The sequence below is a fragment of the Triticum dicoccoides genome, chromosome 2B (genome assembly GCF_002162155.2).
Source record: "Triticum dicoccoides isolate Atlit2015 ecotype Zavitan chromosome 2B, WEW_v2.0, whole genome shotgun sequence".
In the NCBI taxonomy this organism is placed as follows: domain Eukaryota; kingdom Viridiplantae; phylum Streptophyta; class Magnoliopsida; order Poales; family Poaceae; genus Triticum; species Triticum dicoccoides.
Window position 1 is genome coordinate 488,584,168 of NC_041383.1, and position 26,368 is coordinate 488,610,535.

At 45.7% G+C, this 26,368-nt stretch overlaps 1 protein-coding gene across 1 annotated transcript; it reads left to right on the forward strand.

Annotated features, from left to right (window-relative positions):
• The first annotated feature begins 4,354 nt into the window (after window positions 1-4,354).
• On the forward strand, window positions 4,355-25,250 carry LOC119364389 (disease resistance protein Pik-1-like). Its single transcript, XM_037629869.1, has 3 exons — window positions 4,355-4,649; window positions 4,778-5,754; window positions 22,616-25,250. Exons 2-3 carry the CDS (start codon window positions 4,808-4,810, stop codon window positions 24,732-24,734), a joined length of 3,066 nt encoding a protein of 1,021 aa, XP_037485766.1. The 5' UTR covers window positions 4,355-4,649; window positions 4,778-4,807; the 3' UTR covers window positions 24,735-25,250.
• The last annotated feature ends 1,118 nt before the right edge of the window (window positions 25,251-26,368 follow it).

Consider the following 26,368-nt stretch of genomic DNA (forward strand, 5'->3'; position numbering starts at 1 on the left):
ATCAACATACGGGGTCACCAAGGTAGAGCTCTGTAGAACTGTGTAGTGTGCTTGAGACCAAGAATATCCGTCCCTGCATATTATTGAGTCCCTTCCAAGCGTGCCTTTTCCAATCAGTCTCCCCTCATACCGCGATTTAGGGAGACCTATCTTCTTAAGGCCAGGAATGAAGTCAACACAAAACCCGATGACATCCTCTGTTTGATGGCCCATGGAGATGCTTCCTTCTGTCCTAGCGTGGTTACGGACATATTTCTTTAGGACTCCCATGAACCTCTCAAAGGGGTACATATTGTGTAGAAATACGGGGCCCTGAATGACAATCTCGTCAACTAGATGAACTAGGACGTGCGTCATGATATTGAAGAAGGATGGTGGGAACACCAGCTCGAAACTGACAAGACATTGCACCACATCACTCCTCAGCCTTGGTATGATTTCTGGATCGATCACCTTCTGAGAGATTGCATTGAGGAATGCACATAGCTTCACAATGGCTAATCGGACGTTTTCCGGTAGAAGCCCCCTCAATGCAACTGGAAGCAGTTGCGTCATAATCACGTGGCAGTCATGAGACTTTAGGTTCTGAAACTTTTTGTCTGCCATATTTATTATTCCTTTTATATTAGACGAGAAGCCAGTCGGGACCTTCATACTAAGCAGGCATTCAAAGAAGATTTCCTTCTCTTCTTTGGTAAGAGCATAGCTGGCAGGACCTTCATGCTGCTTTGGAGGCATGCCGTCTTTTTCGTGCAAACATTGTAGGTCCTCCCATGCCTCAGCTGTATCTTTTGTCTTCCCATACACGCCCAAGAAGCCTAGCAGATTCACGCAAAGGTTCTTCGTACGCACGTCGATCGAAGAGCGGACCTCTAGGTCTTTCCAGTAGGGTAGGTCCCAAAATATAGATTTCTTCTTCCACATGGGTGCGTGTCCCCCAGCGTCACTCGGAACAGCTAGTGCGCCAGGACCCTTTCCAAAGATTACGTGTAAATCATTGACCATAGCAAGTACGTGATCACCGGTACGCATGGCGGGCTTCTTCCGGTGATCTGCCTTGCCTTTGAAATGCTTGCCTTTATTTCGACATTGATGGTTGGTCGGAAGAAATCGACGATGGCCCATGTACACATTCTTCCTGCAGCTTGCCAGGTATATACTATTGGTGTCAAGTAAACAGTGCGTGCATGCATGGTATCCCTTGTTTGTCTGTCCTGAAAGGTTACTGAGAGCGGGCCAATCGTTGATGGTCACGAACAACAACGCCTTTAGGTTAAATTCCTCCTATTTGTGCTCATCCCACGTACGTACACCATTTCCATTCCACAGCTGTAAAAGTTCTTCAACTAATGGCCTTAGGTACACATCAATGTCGTTGCCGGGTTGCTTAGGGCCTTGGATGAGAACTGGCATCATAATGAACTTCCGCTTCATGCACATCCAAGGAGGAAGGCTATACATACATAGAGTCACGGGCCAGGTGCTGTGATTGCTGCTCTGCTCCCCGAAAGGATTAATGCCATCCGCGCTTAAAGCAAACCATACGTTCCTTGGCTCACTTGCAAACTCATCCCAGTACTTTCTCTCGATTTTTCTCCACTGCGACCCGTCAGCGGGTGCTCTCAACTTCCCGTCTTTCTTACGGTTCTCACTGTGCCATCGCATCAACTTGGCATGCTCTCCATTTATGAACAGACGTTCCAACCGTGGTATTATAGGAGCATACCACATCACCTTCGCAGGAACCCTCTTCCTGGGGGGCTCGCTGTCAACATCACCAGGGGCATCTCGTCTGATCTTATACCGTAATGCACCGCATACCGGGCATGCGTTCAGATCCTTGTACGCACCGCGGAAGAGGATGCAGTCATTAGGGCATGCATGTATCTTCTGCACCTGCAATCCTAGAGGGCATACGACCTTCTTTGCTGCGTATGTACTGTCGGGCAATTCGTTATCCTTTGGAAGCTTCTTCTTCAATATTTTTAGTAGCTTCTCAAATCCTTTGTCAGGCACAGCATTCTCTGCCTTCCACTGCAGCAATTCCAGTACGGTACCGAGCTTTGTGTTGCCATCTTCGCAATTGGGGTACAACCCTTTTTTGTGGTCCTCTAACATGCGATCGAACTTCAGCTTCTCCTTTTGACTTTCGCATTGCGTCCTTGCATCGACAATGACCCGACAGAGATCATCATCATCGGGCACATCGTCTGGTTCCTCTTGATCTTCAGCAGCTTCGCCCGTTGCAGCATCATCGTGCACATCGTCTGGTTCCTCTTGATGTTCAATAGCATCACCGTATTCAGTGGGCACATAGTTGTCATCGTACTCTTCTTCTTCGCCGTCTACCATCATAACCCCTATTTCTCCGTGCCTCGTCCAAACAGTGGCATGAAACCCTTGTAAAGCAGGTGGGTGTGGAGGATTTTCTGGTCAGAGTAAGACTTCGTACTCCCACATATAGGGCATGGACAACACATAAAACCATTCTGCTTGTTTGCCTCAGCCACTTCGAGAAAATCATGCACACCCTTAATGTACTCGGAGGTGTGTCTTGAACCGTACATCCATTGCCGGTTCATCTGCGTGCATTATATATAATTAAGTGTGTCAAAAATCATTACAGAATATCATGAATAGATAATTAAGTGACCAAATTAATAGAAGTTCATCATCACATTAAAACCAAAGTACATACATAGTTCTCATCTAACAACATAAAGCTCTGTAGAGCATCTAAAATAATTAAACCATACACTGAAACTATGTAAAACATTTCAATGCGAAAAAAATGCGATCATAATCGCAACCAATGTAACAACTGATCCAACGGCATAATGATACCAAGCCTCGGTATGAATGGCATATTTTCTAATCTTTCTAATCTTCAAGCGCATTGCATCCATCTTGATCTTGTGATCATTGACGACATCTGCAACATGCAACTCCAATATCATCTTCTCCTCCTCAATTTTTCTAATTTTCTCCTTCAACAAATTGTTTTTTTCTTCAACTAAATTTAACCTCTCGACAATAGGGTCGGTTGGAATTTCCGGTTCAACAACCTCCTAGATAAATAAAATCTATGTCACTTTGGTCGGCATAATTGTCATAAACAATAAATGAACCAATAGTTATGAAAAGATAATATATACCACATCTGAATCATAGACAGGACGAGGGCCGACGGGGGCGGATACCAAAACCATCGCACTATATAAGATGCAATAATAAAAGTAAGAAAATTATACAAGTATCTAAATAAACATACAAGTAAGAGTTTTTTTTCCTTTCAGAAAGAAGATAAGAACAAGAGGCTCACCACGGTGGTGCCGGCGACGAGATCGGCGCGGGTGATCGACGGCGGTGAAGACGGGGACGGGACGTGACAGACCGCTAAACCTAGACAAATATTGAAAAAAATGGAGCTTGGAGGTGGAGCTTGGAGAGGAGAAAGCTTAAGTAGTGTGGCTCGGGCATTCCATCGAACACCTCGTGTGCATAGGAGGTGAGCTAGAGCACCACAAAGCTTTCTCCTCGCCGGCCACGAAAAACAGAGCAGTGAGAGTGCTCTGCTCGCGGGGTATATATAGGCAATTAATTGGTCCCGGTTCGTGGCTTGAACCGGGACTAAAGGGAAGCCTTTGGTCCCGGTTCAGGCCACCAACCGGGACAAATGGTGGTGGGTCAGGAGCAAGGCACATTGGTCCCGGTTCGTCCCACCAACCGGGACCAAAAGGTCCAGACGAACCGAGACCAATGGCCCACGTGGCCCGGCCGGCCCCCGGGGCTAACGAACCGGGTCCAATGCCCCCATTGGTCCCGGTTCTGAATTGAACCGGGACTAATGGGCTGACCCGGCCTGGACCATTGCCCCCTTTTCTACTAGTGCTGAGAAATAAAAAAAAGCTAAAATCTTGAATTGTATGAAGCATGGTTGTTTTCTTGAAGTTTCTGAAGGAATGTATACCATTGACTGAGAGGAATCATTCATTCCATTAGAATGGGAGTTCTTAGAGGGAATTCGGCAGAGTGTAAGTACACATAAGAGGTGTGTTTTTATTAACAGAGGAAGGCGAGAGCACGACACTTCTACAGGAAAAAGAAAGAAAATGGAATAAAAAGATGAAAAACTAAAGAGAAAAATGCTATGATCCCTGATAAGATGTCGGCCACCAGCGAGGGCCCACATGAGCAAACCTATAGTACGTAGATCCTAAGACACATAATATTTGATTAAGGGACATAATTGGATTAGAAGTTCAGATTAGAAATGTTTCTTAAAGTAGTGCATCATAGCCCGTAGCATCACACGGGGTACGCAGACCCGCACCACCCACTCCCCCACCCCACCCATCTATCAGATCTTGATTCCCTTCCCTAAAAAAAAAATCTTGATTCCCAGCGTCCAGATCCAGCCGGCTCTCCCGTCCGTGCATTGAGAAGTCAAAGGAAGACTCCCAGCATGCTCCACCAGACACAGCTCGACCTTGTCCCCAAGAAGGCCGACTGACAGTCTTGTATAGTAGAGAGGGACGAAACCAAGAATAGTCTCTTCCTAGCTCCTGCGCGCATCGGCCATGGTTCAAGGCTTCAATCTAGATCTGTCGGAACTGAATGGTGATCATCGTGTTGCATCCATTATATAGGTAATATATATTCTACTGTGTTATTAGTCTATTTGCTGGTTCCGAGTTTCTTTCGTCTTCTTCGGAACAACAATTAGTTCTAATTTAATTTCTTTCCAATCCCTCTCCGACTATCCGACCACCTCCAGCTGGAGTGTCGATCGGATTGCGAGAGAGTTATGGGGGCGGTGGCCGCTTCCGAGCAGAGGGCGAAGAAAACGATGAAGGAAGCATTAGAGGAGATAGAGCCGCTCCCCTGGAGGATGTCCGAACTGCTGCAGTACCATAGCGGGCGGCGCCTCAGTGCTGCCGATGACCGAATATTACAGATTTTCCGGCTCGTTGTGGTCGAGCTGAGAGACATCGCAGCATCACTGGACCAGCTTCTGCCACTGCTGGATCTCAGACCGTACCATGTCGAGAACTATGAGCTGTGGCTGCTCAAGTTGAGGAATCTTGCTCGATATATCGGGAACCACCTCGATAAGTACGAGCGTTTCATCACAAGAAAAGAACAGGAAACGTATGTGCGAACTGCCTGCTTCCGTTGTGATTCAGAGTTCCGGTTACCGCATCCGGATGTAACGCGACTCATCGAGGAAGAGCTTTCCTGGATCAACGGACAACCTTACAGGTACGAGCATCTTATGTTGGCCGGAGATGACGATAGTATCCCCTTAAGTGGGATGCCGCAGCTGCAACCCTACGCGACGGAGGCCGGGACCGTTGCACGCGGGGACCTTCTTGTTGGCATCGAGAGCACCAGAAAGAAGCTGCTCAGGTGGTTCACGCCCGCCCAGGAAGACAACATGGCTCTCAGTATCGTGTCCATGGTTGGACCCGCTGGGGTGGGGAAAACGGCTCTTGCCAATGAGCTCTACCGACACCTCCAACAAATCGGAGGTGATGGACCCTACTTCGAGTGCTACGCTTTGGCCAATGTGTCCCCGAGGCCTTGCATCAAGGTGCTTCTGAGACACATTCTCTGCCAGATCGACAAACAAGCAGCTATAGCACCAGCGTCGATATCCACGGGGACATCCGAAATCACCATGTCAGAAGACGGCGAGGACCAGGATGAGCAGGAGCTGGTTCGCAACATTGATCAGTACCTTCAAGACCGCAGGTAACTTGATCAGTCACTTGCTACCTTAACTTCCATTTCTATCTCACACTATAATTCACCTATGCTCTAATTCAATAAAAGGTAATTTGATATTGCGATTATAAATTTTGACAGAGGGGGTTCACATCTCTCTCCTTTTTTTTCTGTTAGAAAAATAATGTTGTACATCCTTTTTTACTTGATTAGAAGTTTTTTTAGTCAGTTTGTAACAAGTAAATTGAAATGCGTACTAAATAACTAGTACGTACTACAAACTTGAGAACTATATATCTTTTTAATAGATAACCGATTTTTGTAGTCATTCTTAAGCAAAATCAGAGTAACCACATTCTTTAGTAGTGGAAGGTCATCTTGCGCCCTCTTCATCTTTAGAGCGGACCTTCATGGTTTTATTACGTGGGTTTGCCAAACGTGACAACTGGCCGAAACAATGTACCTTCAACAGACTGCGCTAAAAAAGAGTAGCTTCAACAGACAAAAGAATTGTTAAAAGTAAGTGAAATCTTGATAATAAGATAACCTTCTACCCGGATTCCGTGAAAAAGGTTATGAAAAACTTGGAAATTTGTACTCTCCTCTTAATCTATAGAGCAACGGGAGAACTCCTGCCAGTTCCAGTCAAAGAACATGGTATTATTTAGTTCTAACCTGTATATATATAACCCACTCATGTAACGGACAGGCCCGGTCGTGATATACTGGGGGCCTTGGGGCAGGAAAACAGTATGCCCCCTTATGTTATTTCAATGATATAGTTGTGTATTATTTTTTATTGCAAAGTAAAATAGTACTACATCATAAATACAGAATGTCGACGGACGTGGTATTTCTGAGCTCGAGCTCAAATTAGATGGGGTGAACAGTAAAAATCCAAAAAAGTATTTAAAAATTTCTGAATATTTTTTTGGGGCAAACATTGACAGATGTTTTGAGTGCTCACAAAATTTCATCAAGAAATGATATTCGTGGAAGTTGTGGCAAAAGAAAGTCGATACTCCAAAAGTGTCACTTTCAAAAGCATTTTGGAGTGGTGATTTTGTATTTTTTCCACGACTTCCATGGATGTCATGAATTTCATGACGAAATTTTCCAAGCACTCAAAATATTTATCAAAGTTTGTCACGAAAAATGTTAGAATTTTTTTAATTTGTTTTATTTTTCTTTGGGATTTTACTGTTGATCGCAAGCTCAAATGAGCTCGCGCGCAGAAGAGGACTTTCGGGTTTGTATACCATGTACTGGTATACATCAAGAAATAAAAGTACCTTAAAAACTAACCATAGTGGAGCCAGCAGGTGGCTACATAAAATTGCCATGTCATCAAGAGCCTTATTAATAATTCGTACAATAGAGTTGGCAATAAGGTCGACTATTAGGTTAGTCATTTTTGGCTCATGCATGAGAGCCAACTCCTCCCCTTTTTCTTTTCCTCTCTTCCCCTCATAAGCAAATGTGCCATGTAAGTGTCGGTGTCAAAACCGGCGGATCTCGGGTAGGGGGTCCCGATCTGTGCGTCTAAGGCTAATGGTAACAGGAGGCAGGGGACACGATGTTTTACCCAGGTTCGGGCCATCTCGATGGAGGTAAAACCCTACTTCCTCTTTGATTGATCTTGATGATATGAGTATTACAAGAGTTGATCTACCACGAGATCGTAGAGGCTAAACCCTAGGAGCTAGCCTATGATGATTATGATTGTCCTCCCCCTACGGACTAAACCCTCCGGTTTATATAGACACCGGAGGAGGCTAGGGTTATACAGAGTCGGTTAAAAAGAAGGACATCTAACATCCGGATCGCCAAGCTTGTCTTCCACGCCAAGGAGAGTCCCATCCGGACACGGGACGAAGTCTTGAGTCTTGTATCTTCACGGTCCAATAGTCGGGCCAAAGTACATAGTCCGGCCGTCCGAACACCCCCTAATCCAGGACTCCCTCAGTAGCCCCTGAACCGGGCTTCAATGACGATGAGTCCGGCGCGTAGATTGTCTTCGGCATTGCAAGGCGGGTTCCATCTTCGAATAATCCAAAGTAAGTCTCGAACACTTAAATCGTGTCCGGCTCTGCAAGACGATTTTCACATGCCATCGTAGAGAACGATATTCCACGAATATAATCTGTTGAAATCTTTAAATAACGTGACATCACACCATGGTCGAGCCATCATCGAACCGTCCTCCCCCAGCCAGCCACCGCACATATTGCGAGGCGGTTTCCCGGGCATGTCTTGTCGAAGCAGAGATCGTGTTCCCCTTACCACGGGGCTTTTATCAATATGGGCGCGGGTAGCCCAATCGTACCGCCAATCGCGGCGAGTGGGGAACGAGCAGGTTCCACCAGGCAAGTAGGGAGGCGCAAAAGTTTTTATTGGCTCTATAAAGAGATAAGGCCTCTTCTTCTTTACCCACGCCTCTCCCTTCTGCTCGTCCATTCCCCTTCGCTCGAGCCCTAGTGCCCAAGCACTCGTCTCCTCCACCGAAAAGAGGTTCTCCGAAGATGTCCGGATCCGGAGCAGGAGGCAAATGGATGGCCTCTACCGTCCAGGAGAAGGATATCAAAAAGCTTCGAGAGGCCGGGTACCTGGCCAAGAAAATCGGCCACCGTCTTCCGATGGCGGGACAGATCGTCCCCAATCCGGAGCCCCACGAGAGGGTCGTGTTTCTTTCTCATTTTGTCCGCGGGCTCGGGTTTCCCCTTCACCCATTTGTTCGTGGCATCATGTATTATTACGGGATTGATTTTCATGATCTGTCCCCTAATTTTTTCCTTAACATCTCGACGTTTATCGTCGTGTGTGAGGCCTTTCTCCGTATTTCGCCCCACTTCGGCTTATGGCTGAAGATCTTCAATGTGAAGCCCAAGGTGGTGAACGGCGAGCACGCTGAGTGCGGCGGCGCCATGGTGAGCAAGATGCCCAAGGTCACATGGCCGACGGGCACCTTCAATGATTCCGTCAAAAGGAGTGGCAGCAGCAGTGGTTCTATATCACCGAGCCGCGCGGTAAAAAGTGGGCTGCTGCTCCTGAATTCAGATTCGGAGCCCCCCTGCGGCTCACGTCCTGGCCCAAGAAGGGTCTGAACTGGTCCTCATCCAACGAGCTGTCGGTGCTCCAAACACGCGTCAAGGGCGTGGTAGACAAGGATGTCAAACTCGTCAATGTAGTCCAGGTGATGTTAGTTCGCCTGGTTCTCCCTTGCCAGCACCAGGCATGTAATTTGTGGGAATACGCACCGGGCCTGTAATTTGTGGGAATACGACCCGGCCGAGCACCAGACCCTGCGGGAGCTCTACGGCTCCTCACACAAGGATATCTGGAAGGTGCTCTTCAAGTCCGGCAAACTGTGGCCGGGCTCCGCCGAGGACCGCGGGTATCAACTGTCCCGCTCTGCAAGTCCAGTAAGTTATCGCTATGTTCTGTCTATCCATGTTTAGCTGGCATATCCCGAGGGAGACGCTTTATCACGCTTTCCGCAATTATCCCAGGAATGGACAAAGAAGGTGGGGCGGATACACTGTCCGGCCCCACTGCCGGAGGAACCGGCAGGACCTCTTCTGACGAAGATGCTGGTCCCAGCGCCTTACGAGGCGCCGAAGAAAGAGGCCTCCAAGAAGGCCAAGGAGACCCGGAGCGGCCTCCGTCGCCGCGGTGCTTCGGACACCAAATCCGAAGACTCCATCGCCCATCCTTCCTCCGAAGACGAAGAGGAGGAGGAAGAAGACGAGTCCTCCACGGGGGGAGGGAAGAAAAGGACGGCCTCCTCATCCTTGGAGGCCGAATCGTCGAAGAGGGAAAAAAATCCCGTTCCAGAGGCGTCCACCACGGCTACCAATAGTAGCCTGGAGTGGGATCCCAGGGCCCAGCCCCTGGTAAAATCGTGAGTACACGAAATCCGAATACGCCTAAGCGCCCCGGATTACTAAGGTGCAATATTTTAACTTGCGCCATACTTTGTGCAGCCCGGCGAGGTCTCGCGCCGAACAGTCCTCCTCGGAGGATTCGCTGAGCTCAGATGCCCTGGAGAGCGAGACGCCTCCGAAGGCCCCTTCCCCGAAGTTTGGGCGTGACACCGAGGTGTCGTCTCAGCAGGACCCAGACCAGGGAGGGCACGCCTCTGGGGCCGGATACACGGGGGCAACGGTTCCCATGAACGTCGATGGCGGGGGCGATTTTAGATTCAGCCCGCAACCGGACATGGTCCTGGAGACCTTTGAAGCTCCAGGATCAGGCGGGTAGCCCCCCTTGACGGAGGGAGGCAAGCCCGCTCTGCCAGCAACCTCTGTCCAAGCAGAGCTGCAGGGCGGCCTATCGACAGCGCTAAAGAATGCCTCCATCGTCAATGAACATCGCGCCCTCATGGGTGCGGTGATTGAAAAGATTCAGTCCGCTGAGAGCGGACTGAATGAATCCTGCCTTAGCCTTATAATAGGCTTTGAGGTATGCTTTTACAAACCTTTGAAGATTGTCATAGTATGAACGGTAGCCCCTGATGCACTGTCCGGTGAAAGAGAGAGAACCGGACAGGGGATCAAATTTCCGCTTCGCAGGAGACTCGGTTGATGACATATATCTCTTTGTTTGAAAACAAGCGTCTGTAGCGATGACCGCCTCTCATACTGCTGAGGTGTCCGGACTAAAGCAGAGTTTGGAACGGGCCGAAGGAGAACTTGGCCGAGTGAAGAAGCAGTTGGAGGACAAGCAAGGTATGTCGAAACCTTTTGATAAGTTAATTACAAATGAGTAGTTGTGCCTGATGAAAATATTTGTATTGTGTGCTCTAGGAGCAAATGCCGAAATTGAGGCACTGAAGAAGGCTTTGGCCGAAGCCGACAAGAAGGCCGCCGCGGAGCAGGCTCTTCGCGAGAAGCACGAGGCCAGGGTCATTGAAGCTGAACGAGAGCTCCAGGAGCCCGTGAAGAAAAGCGAGACCTTGGAGCAGAGTCTAGCAAGGAAATAATTCAAACTCGCCCAAGCTCTCCAAGCCGCAAATGATGCTTGGGAGGAAGCCCGAGGTGCTCTCAAGGACATTCAGGAGGCAAGGAGGATTGCGGCTGGTAAGGCTTTTTTACTCAAAGCGATTTTTATATAGTAATAGGAGAAACTCTAAGCGACAAACTGAATACTTGTTTCTCCAGGAGCGTTCGCAGACCTGCCATGCAGCATATCTGATGCTGCCCAATTCTACCGGGCTGAAGAGAAGAAGTTTGCGGAGAAGCATTTCTGGTTGCAGTATTTGGCGCCGAATTATCCGGTGCCCTTTGTCGATCAGCTGAAGCAGCTGATCGAACTGCACCAAGCGGCCGAACTAGCCATGAAGGACTTAGTTGTCCGGCTATGGCCCGCTGAGCCAATTCCAAGCAGTTACTTCGGACTTGTGCACGGATTGTTAGTGCTTGCCCTCGGCTCGAAGTCATTAAGCGGTCAGTCTGTACAGAAGGTGCACGCATGGCATTTGCCCGTGCGAAGGTGCACTTGGGGAAGCTTGATGCTGAAAAGCTGATGACTGAGGGACCACCGGAGGGTAAGGAGCACCGCAAGCCCGAATTATATTATGATGGTGTCCTGAAAGGAGCCCGCCTTGTGGTGGAACAATGTACCAAAGACACTATATTTCCCTGAAGGCAGTCATGCTGTCCTTTGTAATGCGGGATACTGGCACTGTTATTATTTATTGCCTGTTAGATGAAAGTTCTTTTTCTTCCTGTGCAGCCGTTTAGTATATATGAATCCCGAGAGTTGGCCAGTCGTCGGCTTCTGCCCCCACGTAGAAAGTACGGGGTTGTTCGGGATATACCTGAACACTCTTTATCCCATTTTTGGGTCCTTGAAGGAGGTGTTCATCACAGCGAACCAGGCAATCAGACTATAGGGTTTTATCACTCTCACTTAGCCATAGGAATTCGAGTATGGTAGGCACAACCCCTGGTGTTCGGAAGACCGTACGAGGGGCTCTAACAACGCCTGATCGGAAGACCGATCCGTCGCACTCTGCATTTGTTATGGCATTATGCGGAATAAATCTTTAAAGATTTTACAACCTCTCGAACAGCTGACCAGCTCTCGCCGTATCATGACAGTCAGTTTTCGGCTTTCTCTACTGAGGTGCTCGTCCGGAAAAACCGGGACACAATCGCAGTAGTTCTCCCAGTGCTACCTTAGCCGATGGAGCGGAACGTAAGGTACCAAAACATGGGAGCCGGGCAAACCCAATTAATGACCCAAGACATGATTCGGAGCTGATGCATATAGTGTTATAAGTTCGGGGTGCCGAGCGACCGAGAGGGTGGCCGGACTTTGTTGCCATATTATAAGGACAATGAAGCCCCTGGCATAGTGGGGCATGACACTATGTGCGAGTGCCGTTATGACGAAAAAGGCGTCAATGAGGAATGACGGACGGTAAGTGTCATATAGTTCTACATGTTGTAGTGGAGTGACACGCCTATGCGTATAAGTGTGGTTTATGTTATGAAAGGAGGTATACTGGCGGAACCTGTTGCGACCGGACGGGAGGAAGCTATGTACGGATCCGAAGTGTATCCGGACTGTCTTCTTGGGGAATACTTGTGTATTCCCTCTTTGTGTGTCCGAGCTGATTCCATGTCGCCAGTCATGTTCAGCGAAAAGGTGAGCCTGTAAAGAAAAATGCTTAGAGGCATTTGTGTGTAATAGGGTGGTTGATCGGAGCCTGGTCGAACCGGGCTGTCATGCCGTAAAGTAGCTCGGACTCCTTTGTTGGTGTCCGGGGGGTTGGCTGTCGAATCGAAGTTCGATAGGAGGGCACAACTCGCTACCTCAGCGGCGGTATACCTTCCAATCTCGGGGTGGAGTTCGGCCTTGCCCATAATTGTGACCATGTCACGTGGGTTTGGCATGATATGGTACCACGTTGAGTCGAGCCAACGCGGTTCGTCCCGGTAGTATATAGTAGTTACTGTATAAGGGGACAATGCCGAAGACTTACTCTTCGGTATGGTGTTTGTTTGGTGATCCGAAGACAACCTCCAGGGTGGTGTGCCTGTAAGACTTGGCGTTTACACCTGGAACGACATCTTTGAGAAGATGTTTTTAGTGGGTTTGATCCTCGAGCGATCAATACCTATCTGGTGAACTGTGTCTTGGCGCAGCAAGTTTGAGCTGCTGTTTATGCCCATAGGGGCTCCTGTGAGGTGGAACCCACCAACTGTTGGGTCGATGGTAAGTTCGATTGAATTGCCATGGTTGAGATTGGCTGGATGGTCTGTGTGATCGGAGATGATCGGCCGTATTTTTGTACCGCGGGGTGACTTGTGTTGTTGAGTCGGCATCCCGAGGAGTACACATTCGTTCCCTTGTTGGTTTGCGGAGGATTTTTCTTTTACCTCATAATGCTTGATGGTCTGGGCTCTTCGTTGGCTTCATAGCTTTGAGACCCCTTTTTATTGTTTCCGGTGTGCGACCGGCCGTTTTGTTTTGAAGATCCGACCTTCTCTATTGGTATGATTGGTTGTCCTTCCAGGGGTACCATGAATTTGACATGATTGGTCGAGTATGCTGCCCGGGCTGGACGGGCCTATATTGTTCTCTTTCCGCTGACCGGACTGGGAGCCGCGGAATCTGGCACCGACTGTCATGTCTTGGGTGTCACCATTATTTTTGTGACGCTTATGTCTGTTGCGTCGTGGTTTATGGATGTTGTCTCGCGTTTCCTGCGTATTGCCCCAGACCGTGATGTATTGGCGTCGGGGTGTGGGCTTTAGGACCTCCTTCTCAGGTTGAGGTAGCAAATTGTGCTTTGGGTATCCTTTGGTGGGGCGGTTGAGTCTGTATTCCTCGGCTGCCAGGACCTTAGTCCATCTGTCTGTGAGCAGATCTTGGTCAACTTGGAGCTGCTGCTGCTTCTTTTTCAGGCTTCTTGCAGTGGCCATAAGCCGTCGCTGGAAGCGAACCTGCTCTACGGGATCCTCAGGTACGCCGAATTCGTCGTCGCCGAGGCTCACCTCGTCTTCGGAGGGAGGCATGTGGTTGTCCTCCTTCGAGTATCCGTTCGTCGCCTGTTCATCTGGGCTAATCTGCCCGTCTTCCTGTCCGGCCTGCTCGAAGGCAGGCTGATCGGGATTGTATTCGTCTTCGGCATCATCTGGATTGTTTTCGTCTCCTGTGCCGGTACTGTTGTGCCGGGGCTTAGAGTGGCGCCGATGACGCCCATGCTTTGATTTTTTCCTTGAGGTGTTATCCTCTATTGCCTCATCGCCATTGGTTTCTTTGGGAGTGTCCACCATATATATATCATACGAGGAGGTGTCTGTCCCACGCCCCATGGGCGGTGGTTCCTGCTCTTCTCCTGCATCGTCGTCTAGACCGTCGATGTCTTCGGAGTCGAAGTCAAGCACGTCGGTCAAATCATCGACAGTGGCAATGGAGTGGGTGGTGGGTGGGTAACGAATTTCCTCGTCGCCTGCTTCCCATTCGAGCCGGACATAGTTCGGCCAAGAGTCTCCTAACAAAGAGAGAGACTTTAATGAATTCAGCATGTCGCCAAAGGGCGAGTGCTGGAAGATATCCGCGGTGGTGAACTCCATTACTGGAGCCCAACCAGATTCGGCGGGCTCAGGGGCGCGCGGTCTGGAACCTACAGCCGGACACAAGTCCGGGGGTCCAGTGACATAGACTTCCTTGGAGGTGGAGTCCGTGTTCGGCTCTACCACCGATGAGTATGCGGCCTCCGGGGCGGGGTCCATCCACCCGTCCTCGGACGACACGATCTGCCCCAGATTTAGGTCCGGGGCTCTTGCAGGTGCGATATCCCGAGTATTGTCTGATGGCAGGTCTAAGCCGTGCTCGTCGTGACTGTTCGGCGCTCCTAGCGTAGGCCCAAATCCGTCGAAGATCAAGTCTCCGCGGATATCGGCCGTGTAGTTCAAGTTCCCGAACCTGATCTGATGGCCAGGGGCGTAGCTATCGATCTGCTCCAGATGGCCAAGCGAATTGGCCCGCAGTGCGAAGCCGCCGAACACGAAGATCTGTCTGGGGAGAAAAGTCTCACCCTGGACCGCGTTGTTGTTGATAATTGAAGGAGCCATCGAGCCCTGCAGTGATGACACAGAGGAACTCTCAATGAAAGCACCAATGTCGGTGTCAAAACCGGCGGATCTCGGGTAGGGGGTCCCGATCTGTGCGTCTAAGGCTAATGGTAACAGGAGGCAGGGGACACGATGTTTTACCCAGGTTCGGGCCCTCTCGATGGAGGTAAAACCCTACTTCCTGCTTGATTGATCTTGATGATATGAGTATTACAAGAGTTGATCTACCACGAGATCGTAGAGGCTAAACCCTAGGAGCTAGCCTATGATGATTATGATTGTCCTCCCCCTACGGACTAAACCCTCCGGTTTATATAGACACCGGAGGAGGCTAGGGTTGTACAGAGTCAGTTAAAAAGAAGGAGATCTAACATCCGGATCGCCAAGCTTATCTTCCACGCCAAGGAGAGTCCCATCCGGACACGGGACGAAGTCTTGAGTCTTGTATCTTCACGGTCCCATAGTCCGGCCGTCCGAACACCCCCTAATCCAGGACTCCCTCAGTAAGCGGGCTTATGCTTGTTGTCATTTGAACGTATGCTTGTCGTCAATGGCAATTCGACATTATAGCAATATGGCCAGCTGACCCCACAACTTTTTAGCAATCCTTCATATACATGTCAGTGTTCATATAAAAAAAGAGGAAAGATATGTTTTTGGTCCCTCAAGTTCCTCAAAAGTATAGACTTGGTCCCTCGAGATTTTTTGGTATACATTTGGTCCTTTCAAGTCTCAAAACCGGATAAGTTTGGTCCAAAACCAGATTTTGAGCAATTTGACCAGGTTTGACCACGTTTGACCTGGTTTGACCAATTAACAGTAAATTGGAAAAAAAGTAGCAATAAATTCAAAAAAAATCTGAAATTCGTGACAACCTACATGCTTGGGGTGCGCTAGGTGCGTATAATTTTTTTGTGGTCAAATAACATCCGAGGAACTCTAGGAAAGAAAACAAGTTTTGGCTTTTTTTGTGAGCCCAAATTTGTTCTTTTTGGCCACGAGCTCCTCGAATGTCGAAACACCACACAAATTTTCACGACCTAGCGTACCCAAGCATCTTGGTTGCCACAAAATTTCAGACTTTTTTGATTATTTTTGCTATTTTTTTAATTTAGTGTTCATCGGTCAAACATGGTCAAACCCGGTCAACGTGCTTAAAATCTGGTTTTGGAGCAAGCCTATCCGGTTTTGAGACTTGAAGGACCAAATGTATACCAAAAAATCTTGAGGGACCAAGTCAATACTTTTGAGGAACTTGAGGGGCCAAAAACATACTTTTCTCTAAAAAAAATGTAAAAACTATGTAAAACCATTGATAATCATGTCTCTGACCCCAGAGGGTTATCATCCTGCCAACACTGCTGCTTCTCGTGGTGGTGTGTGTCCTCGTCCACATTGTACTCATTAGGGCATGTACAAAGATGCTATCTTAGGTGTGGCACATAGGATAAATGCTGAGGTGGAGGACAGAGAAAAAGAAGAAAATGATGGCCTTCTCTTAATGAAGAGATGATCTCTTAGCACAGTTTCTCTCACCTCAGATTTAGGCATGTCTACTCACTAGAGATAAGGCTAAGAAGATAACCCTTTGTATTTGTATTTTCATTGTCTTATCTAAATTATGTGACAAGATTAAGATGTGACTACCTTATCAACTATTATACATGCCCTTGTAAAGGAAAATTGTGCATAGGTGTGTGTGACGCGGATGTTTGGCTCTTGAGTACACATGCACCCAGATAAACAGTGAAATCAGGAAAATAGCAAAATAACAATAACAATAACAAGAAGCAGCAAGAACAATAATAACGATAATTCTGTAATTTTTTTGATAAACATGGTCCAAGTGTTACACCCATGTGTGGATTTCCGTGAAGAAGTGACATCCATGATATTTTGGACAAAAAGGCAAAATCAGTGTTCTAAAAAGACCATTTTAAAAGCATTTTGGAAGTCTGGTTTTATTTTGTTCACGTAGAACACTACCGATGTGATTTATTCACGAAAATTCACACGTGAGTAGAACACTCAGACGATGTTTGTTAAAAAAATATATAATTATTTTAAAAATTGCTATTTTAAGATGTTACTGTTTATGCCGGTGCATGTGGAACCATGTCCACCATAGCATTTTTACTATGTGTGTGCGTGCTATTTATCAAATGCATCGTGATACATCAACGAGGAATAACCATCATCTACCATCTACTTCCATAAGTTATTACATCACCTGTATGTAAACAACTGTGAATAAAATATGATCAAATTTGTCTTAACAAAAAAAAGTGCTTGCAGTTCCATGGTTTAAAAGATAAGTTGAATATGTTACCTTATTTTTTGTGCAGGGTATGGTTGGTAATATATTTGGATTTTTTTCTGGGTGCTCATGTTATAACATGATTTACATCTATGAATACTTTGAGAATCTATCAAGATACACAATGAGATAAATCCTAATCTCAAGTACTCACCCCTTTTATGCACGAATTAATCTGTTTCTTTTGACATTTCTCAATGCAAACTGTGCTTCTCAATGCATAAAGTAGGAGAATTGAATATTAAAAAAAGGGCATCTCAGTCAGTTCTAAAATCCGATTGCTAGCGAATTGTGACAATTCATGACTGTGTATGGCGCCCAGTGGTCACAGGCCTCGACTGAGATCAGACTTTCGCGGATGGCTTAGATGAACCGCTTGTAATAAGCTTCTTCACAGCCTGTTATAGTTTCGAATCCGTTTGTGATAGAAGATAATGCAGTTAGTTTTTTACTCCCTTTGTCAACTTTTATAAGACGTTTTAGTGACCTAAAATCTCTTATGAAAGTTGATAGAGGGAGTATATAGCTCCTTCAAAGTTGAATAATGGAGGATGAGTATATTAGTAAAAATCTTCAAGAATAAGAGGGATGTTGAAAGTTGTATCAATTACCCTGAAATTAAGTTGATGAGACATGCAATAAAGCTATGGGAGAGAGTCATTGAGCTGAGCACCGCTTAAAAGAATAACAAGTGTGACAAAAGTTTGGTTTCATGCCTATGAAGTCAACCATGGAAGCCACTTTCTTGGTACAACAACTTATGAAGAGATATAGGGAGCAAAAGAAGGACCTGCATATGGTGTTCATTGACTTGGAGAAGGCCTACGATAAGGTACCATGTAGGGTCATGTGGCGAGCCTTGGAGAAACACAATGTCCCAACAAAGTACACTACCCTCATTAAGGATGTGTACGATAATGTTGTGGCAAGTGTTCAAACAAGTGATAGCGACAGTGATGACTTTCCCACATTATAGGACTGCACCAAGGGTCAGCTTTGAGCCCTTATCATTTTTCTTTGGTGGCAGATGAGGTCACAAGGGTTATATAAGGAGATATCCATGGTGTATGTTCTTTGCTGATGACGTGCTGCTAGTTGACGATAGTCAGACGGGGTTAATAGGAAGTTAGAGCCGTGGACACAACTTTGGAATCGAAAGGTTTTGGGCTTGGTAGAACTAAAAATGAGTACATGAGGTGCAGTTTCAATACTACTAGGCACGGGGAGGAGGGGTTAGCCTTGATGGGAAGGTGGTACCCAGAAGGACACCCTTCGGTAGTTGGGGTCAATGTTGGAGAAGGATGGTGACATCGATGAAGATGTGAGCCAGTGAATCAAACCCGGATGGATGATGTGGCACCAAGCTTGGGGCATTCTTTGTATAAGAGAGTGCCACAAAAGCCAAAAGGCATGTTCTATGGGGCGGCGATTCACCCTGCAATGTTGTATGGCGTAGAATGTTGGCCAACTAAAAGGAAACATGTCCAACAGTTAGGTGTAGTATAGATGCCCATGTTGAGATGGATGTGTGGTCACACAACTACACAAGAAAGGAGCAGGTCTGGAATGATGATATACGTGATAGAGTTGTGTAGCACCGATCGAAGAGAAGCTTGTCCAATATCATCTAAGATGGTTTGGCCATATACAACGCAAGCCTCTAGAAGCATCGGTGCATAGCGGAAGGATAAAGTGTGAGAATAATGTGAAGGGTGGTATGTGCAGCGTCCCGGAATGGGCACTATGCAGATCTGGCAACCTCCGCTAGCCTTCGCATAATACTGATCCTAAGTTGCCACATTCACACAACGTAAACGTGGAAACGTGCACCCCAAATGGGTGGAGTGTCAGTGTCACAACACAAGTCATGAAAGAATCCACAACAATAACATATTTATATGCAATAATTCCAGAGAGTTAAATTTAACAAAGAAATACAATAAGGGTCTTTTGACTGACACAAGTCATGAAAGAATCCACAACAACAACATATTTATATGCAATAATTCCAGAGAGTCAAATTTAACAAAGAAATACAATAAGGGTCTTTTGACCAAGACACAACTCATACAATGGAAGCGAATATACCTTACATAGGTAAAGAATACAAATTTCCTTAAGAAGGACTTAAAGAAAAAGCAAAGGGCGTCCATATCCCTGCCCATACCACTGTCTGTGAGATAACCAGCTAACTTCATCCGTCAACAAATCCGTTCCTGAAATGCTACCTTCTGATTTGCATCAATTGAGGGAAAAGGTTGTAAATTCTTGTGGGACTGCGGCAGTGCGGGAGCCGTCAGATCGGCGACACAGATCTCGGAGCTTGGGCGGCGGCTAGGGTTTGGGGTGGAATGATTCCCTCCAAACTAAGAGTTTTCAAAATTGGGGGAGAGGGGGGTTGCCTAATATAGCAGGGTGGGCTATGGCTGTGAAAGGAGAGATGGGCTGGTCCATGAGGAAATTTTATTTAACAAAACATTTTATTCATTAAAAGGATGTAGGGATATAGAACAAATTATTTGGGGCACCAAACGAACTCCGAATTGGATAAACTTTTATATGTGGTCTCTCTACATTATAACGAGGCTACACAAAAATAATCAACCCATTTGGACTTCATTTAATTTTATTCCGAAAATAAATCGATTTAATTGGATAAATGTGTTTGAACTACAAGTGATAGCTAGGTTTGGGCCAAAACTGTGAAATAATTTGGGTAGCTCTCAAATATGACAAAAATGCTATGTGCCAAGTGTGGAGGTGGGTCTCAGGCTAAAACGCCAAAAGGGAGAAGGGTGTACTTATTCATTATTTAACAAAATGGTAAAATAAAATATCCAAATTTATCTGTTTAATTAATGCAGAATGACGCTTATGCAATGCTTATGATGCAAAAATAAATAAAAATCAATTTCTAATTAGGGTACTACCTTGGCTGTTACAATTGGGGTCAACCAAACTCGACAAGGGAGGAGTCCGTAAAGAGAGATTTGAAGGACTGTAATATCACCAAAGACTAGCCATGAGAAGTTAGCTATCCATGTGGCAGAACCATGACTAGGTTTCGAGATGTTATGGGTTTCAACTCTAGTCTACCCTAACTTGTTTGGGACCGAAAAGCTTTGTTGGCTCCTTCAAAGTCATTCCGAGAAGTTTGTCTTCTACACTTTTCCGGTTGTCTTCTCAAGTCCTTCTGCATTGTCTCAACTACCTCAAGTACTTCTCAAGAATTTATTAGGTTGAGATTGTCAGATCTGGATTATGAATGCTATTTTACTGGATTTTGTGTGCAGTGTCACCTAATATAGCAGCGCCACTATACACGCCTTATTTCAGGAAAACACCGATAATCAAAAATACCGGCTAAGAGCTACTTAATGCTATTGAAAAATAATATAACTTGTACATGTACCACATCACACAGTAATTATAAAGGGCAGTCCGGTGCATGTAGTTGTCTTTGTACGCAGTCTTTCCCAACATTTCTGCAAAAGGTTGTTTCCAGGACTCGAACCCATGACCTCATGGTTAGAAGGCAACAGCTTTACCGCCGCGCCAAGACTCCCCTTCATCACACAGTAATGATAATCAACTTGATTTAATTTGTCCATGCTTTATTTGGAAATTGAATGGATAGGTAAAATCCGTGTTGGCCTGTTGGGTACAACTATTAGTCAAATGGTAGAGATGATTAGTATACAGTAGAAGTCGTAATATGTGCAGTATGTATCCATCTTATTATCAATCTGATACGTGTTGTTCAACCCACTATATTTTTCCGCTACTTTAATTTCTCTTAGTGCGGACTAAAGCAGAAGATAATTGCACGATTGATTGAATATGCAACTAATCATCATGTAATGTCTATTCATCCCATTTTATATTGACATATCATGAGAAATGCAATCTAAAGTAGGATGAACAATAATGCATTTCATATCTTAGTCGATTGTATCCTTTGATATGTATTCATTCTATCTTCAACCTGATATACCTATTGTTCAAGATACCATCTTTATCCTCTCTTCTAATTTCTCTCAGTGGGAGACAAGGTAGAAGATTAAATTACATGATAGAGAATATGAACTTGTTCACCATGTAGATTTATTCATCCCATTTTATATTGGCATACCATGTTAAGAATAATATAAAATAGGATGGACAATACTACATTTCCTAACTTAGCCGATCGTATGCCATTCTACATCCTTCTGTACATATCATCCTATTTGCAACATGATATATTGTTGTTCAACCTACTGTCTTTATCCTCCACTCAATTTCTCCTAGTGGGAGACAACTGCATATGATAGCTCTAGCACAATCATATGTGAACCTCACCTGGTGTTTTGCTTTATATTAGTATATAACACAACAAAAATTATTTTTAATTCTCATTCAACCATCATTCAAGCGATAGCACTATTCAGGTAATATTCAAACATCTATGAAATGATATAACATACCATACTACAAGATCAAGACATCAACAAATAACTCAAAGCCGGCGTCTGTTTTCTCTTCAATCTTTGTTGCACCAAAAGAAATGTGATGGATTTATGTCATTCTTCTCTCATTTTCTTCGTTTGTGTTGCTTACTTATCCTATATCAGCTTTGTCGTTTTTCCAGCTACCTTCTTGAGTTCTTCATTTTCTTAATTGTCCTTCTTGAGAAGTGCTTACCATGTTCGACGTTTTTAAATATGGGACTCGAACTCAAAGGCATTTTACTGGATCTTTTGGGCGGTATGACGGAAATATAGTGGTGCCACCAAAAAGACCTGATTACAGTGAATACCAGCTAAGAGCTACTTGCTAATAGTAGTGTAACTTGTACCTCTACCACATCAGACAAAAATGACAATGAACTATATTAAAATTGTCCATGCCTTATTGGAAATGACAAGAAGTTAAATCTGCTGAGTACCACTATTAGTGAAATGGTAGAGGTTATTACACTAGAAGGACCACGTAGTACGTGTACTATATTATATATATATATTCAACTTGATATATGTGATGTTCAATCCACTATTTTTATGCTTATGCATCATGTCTTATATCTCAGATACATGTTGTTTAATCCACTGTTTTTATTCTTTTCTTTATTATATCTCAATATGGGACAAAGAAGACTAAATTACACGATAGATTGAGTATGAATCTAATCGCCTTGTAGTATTTATTCATCCCATTTTATGGTGGCATATTATGAGAAACACAATATAAAGTAGGATGACCAATACTACACTTCATAACTTAGTCGATGGTATCCATCTTCAATATGTAATAATCCTATTTTCAGTGTGATATATGGACTATTCAATTCACTGTTTTTATCCTCAAGTTTATTTCAGTTAATTGTTATATTATATACAATGTCCAACTATTGACTAGTTAAGTTCTTTTTTTGTATGAGAAACGACATCTATTTAAGACCTATTGACCAGCTATTCAATTGTCCCTTTCAAACTGTCACCAATAGGTACCTCATCGTAATTGACGATCTTTGGAAAGAATCCGATTGGGATATCATCAGCAGTGCTTTGCCACGTAATAACAGAGGAAGTCGGATAATAGTAACTACACGAATCAGGAGCGTGGCTTGGTACACATGTTGTTCCAATGGTCTGATGCATGAGGTTAAGCCTCTTAACGAGCTAGATTCACAAATGCTTCTGTTGCAAAGTGTTTTCGGCTCCAAGAACTATTTGTGGCCAGACAATTTGAAGCAATCTCGTGATGAAATTTTGAGACGCTGTCAAGGTATACCATTCTTCATATCTGGTATGGCTGACTGGTTGAGAGAACAAGAGGTCCAGAAATTCTATAGCAACGGTAGCCTGGACTGCCTGGTAGAAGAAGTTCCCCAATTTCCCAGACTGCTCAAGCAATTCGAACAAACATTGTATCCTACTTATGATGATCTTCCATACTGGTCGAAAGTATTGCTGCTATACATGAGCATGTTTCCTGAGGGTTATATGTTTAACAAGGATAGTCTCATTCGGAAATGGATCGCCAAAGGGCTGAGTGGTTCGTATGAAGAAGCAGAGGCGTGTTTCTCCATGCTTATCGACAGGAACGTCGTCACGCGAGCAATAAACATTTGGGAGCCCACCACTCAAGTGGAGGAAAATTGCCGTTGGCAAGTAAATTATTTCATGCTGCAGTTCCTGGCTTACAGATTGGATGACAAGGGCTTTGCTTGTGCCAGCGGCATGCGCTGCGCTTCTCCAGAAGCAATGGGAAACAAGAAACTGCGGTGGTTGTCTGTAAACCAGCCTGACCGGGAGCTCGAAATGCTTCTGAGTAGAAGAAGCAACCTTTCTCACTTCCACAACGCTCGTTCGTTATCTATATCTGGTGCGGTGGACGACCTACTATTCCCTCTTGATAAGTTTATCTATCTGGTGGTGTTGGACCTTGAAGGTTGGCAGTGCTTCAAGGACGAAGACATGTTGTTGATATGCAGCAGCAGGATGCTCCTTCTCCGTTATCTGAGCGTGAAGAATACAAGAGTCCGCAAGCTCCCTGCCAAGATCAAGGAGCTGCGCAGTTTGGAAACGTTGGACATGAGCCACACAGAGGTCAGTGAGCTCCCATCAGAAGCGTGCGAGCTGTCACGGTTGGAGATGCTGGACCTAAGGAGCACGCCAGTCAGGCAGCTGCCGGAACAAATCCGGAAGATGCGGTCGATGAGGCATCTGCTCATTGGCGATTATGGAGATGGCCGCAACGGTGGAACGACAATTCCCGATGGGATTGGGTGTCTCTTGGATCTTCGTACTCTAGCAACCGTTCATCTAAGCGTATGCTCCGCAAGACTCGTAGAGGCGCTTGGTGGAATGGAGAAACTAACAGAGTTGGCCATAACATGGTCTTTTCACCAGTGCTCCAACAGAAGATACCAAGAAGCTCTGCACTGTTCCTTCCAAAAATGGCGGGGGCTCAAGTCTCTGTCGATCCATGGCGGACAAGGTTCTTGCGTTGAGTTCCTAGATTCTCTGCCTGATCAAGGTCGGTCCAATGATCTTGAGAAATTCAAGGTGACGGGTGGTGGAAGGTTCGTCAGGCTTCCACAATGGTTCCAGGGGCTCGATTGCCTTGCTTTTGTGGAGATCACGGTTTTGAGGCTAGTGACAGAAGATCTGAGTATCCTAACGAACTTGCCGAGCTTGGAGCACCTTTCGCTCGGTCTGGACTTCCTCCCAGAGGAAGCAATAGTGATTGGCAGGGCTGGGTTCCGCAAGCTTGAGAGGTTGTGCATTGGCTGCCGATTCCCATGGCTCACTTTCAGCCAAGGTGCCATGCAGAGGTTAAGATATCTCGAGATGAAGATTGGCGGACACCCAGTGAGTCGATCAGGCAGCGTTCTTGCGGGTATCAACAACCTCTGCTCCGTGTCGGAGGTGTCCATCCATTACAACGTACGCTACAGCAACAACCGTGGTGTCATCTTGACGATTGAGACGGTGAGGAAGGAAGTAGCTGAGCATCTGAACCCGATCAGCGTATTTGTCAACGGCATACAAGATCAAGATGAGAATTTTGAGGCAGTTGCAGGGATCAGTGGCGATGGGGGTGTTGAAGGGTTGCATTAGGTCTCTACATTTGCCGGCATGGCCTGGTCATTACCAGAAATGACAGGTGTTTAACCGTGAAGTTTCCTCTTCTGTGAGTATAGACCGGTGGCTCTGGTGCTTCAGTGGAAAGCCCTCCTACCAGCAAAGCGACGGGAAGCGGTCTCTAAGATCTAATTCATCTTGCTGGTTGACCGAGCGGTTCGGAGTGGTGAGATTGATGTTCTTCGCTGTGGACTGTACGAGTCATTTACCTGGAGCTTTTGTAATGGCGCAGTCCCGCCTCTTCTATGTTTTTGCTGTTACGATGGTACAAAGGCCTAGGTCAGCTCTTCGTATTCAGAAAATATCCTTCTAGTTATCCGTTGCTTATGTACACAAGCAGGTCAATGCCCTGGCAAGGACATCCTTTCTGTTTCTAGCATGATTTCCTTCACGCTTCTTTCTGTAAAAGAAAGAAAATAACTCCATGCCCGTCCGTAGCCAGATTTCGTGGCAGTACTTGGTTGGCTTTCCATAAACAGCTGGGATGTAAGAGCATCTATAGCCACATAGCTAAACCGGCGGACGCGACTGGCCGCGTCCGGCGAACAGAAGACACACACCTTCAATTTTTATTTTCATATCGAGATACCTCAATTAGCAAACTCCGAATCCAAATTACACATGCATCATAAACTCCAAATCCTAGTCGACTGACCGAGAGTGGTCAGAGTCAGATCTGCTATCCGCTATGTCGAACAAGGCCAGAGATTGCCGTACGGGAGCTTGGGGCAGAGTAGAGTGGAGTGGCTAGGGTTTGGTCCGGGGAGTGGATGGGACGAATATATGTGGGGTCGGAGTGGGCTAATATGAGCCTGATCCGACGTGGCGGACACGTCCGGGCACACTCAGACCACCCCATATCCACCCTAGATTTAGGTTGGATATGATGGGTGCCGGTCTGCCCGAGCATTTCGGGCTGATACGAGGGGTCCGTCTGAGTCATTTTCTTGACCAGTTAGTGATCGGGCCATCTGCCCGGGAGTATAGGGGGTGTTGGGGCATCTCTAATAATCAAATTCTTTGATTCAAATTCAAAGTTTTTGGGACCTTTAAAAAAGTGGATTAAGTTGATCCCCTCAAATTCATCATTGTTTACATGTTACGCTAAATAATTGCATATATTGGTACACTGTTAGAGGCATTCATTTGTAGACATAATTTATAATCCGAGTTATGTGTAAATAGAAGTGTGATGTCATTTAGAGTATTGCCCCTACCTTGCAAGGAATAAAAAAGAGAGGCAAAAAAAGCCCAAGAAAAAGAGGTCAAAAGTGTCGAAAAAGAGTGAGAAAATAAAGAGAGAGGGGGCACACTACTATCATTTATACACACTTGTGCTTCAAAGTAGCACATGTTTTTCATATATACATATCATTATCATACTAGTGGGGACCTATTACATTATAGAACTTGGCTTGTATATTTCGATGACGAGCTTACTCAATACGCGCGAGGTCTTCATGAGCAAGCAAGTTGGATGCAAACTCCATTTTAGTTCATTTGGGGAGCTTTCATACATTCATAGTTCTAGTGCATTTGTTGCATGGCAATCACTACTCCTGACATTAATATCGACTGAAAGGTCCCTCCATTTCCTATTGGTCAGTCCG

Excerpts from the sequence above, each read along its gene's own strand:
- LOC119364389 (XM_037629869.1), top strand. The coding sequence starts at position 4,808 with ATGGGGGCGGTGGCCGCTTCCGAGCAGAGGGCGAAGAAAACGATGAAG. Across the intron at positions 5,755-22,615 it reads CAGTACCTTCAAGACCGCAG|GTACCTCATCGTAATTGACG; the intron begins GTAACTTGATCA and ends TGTCACCAATAG.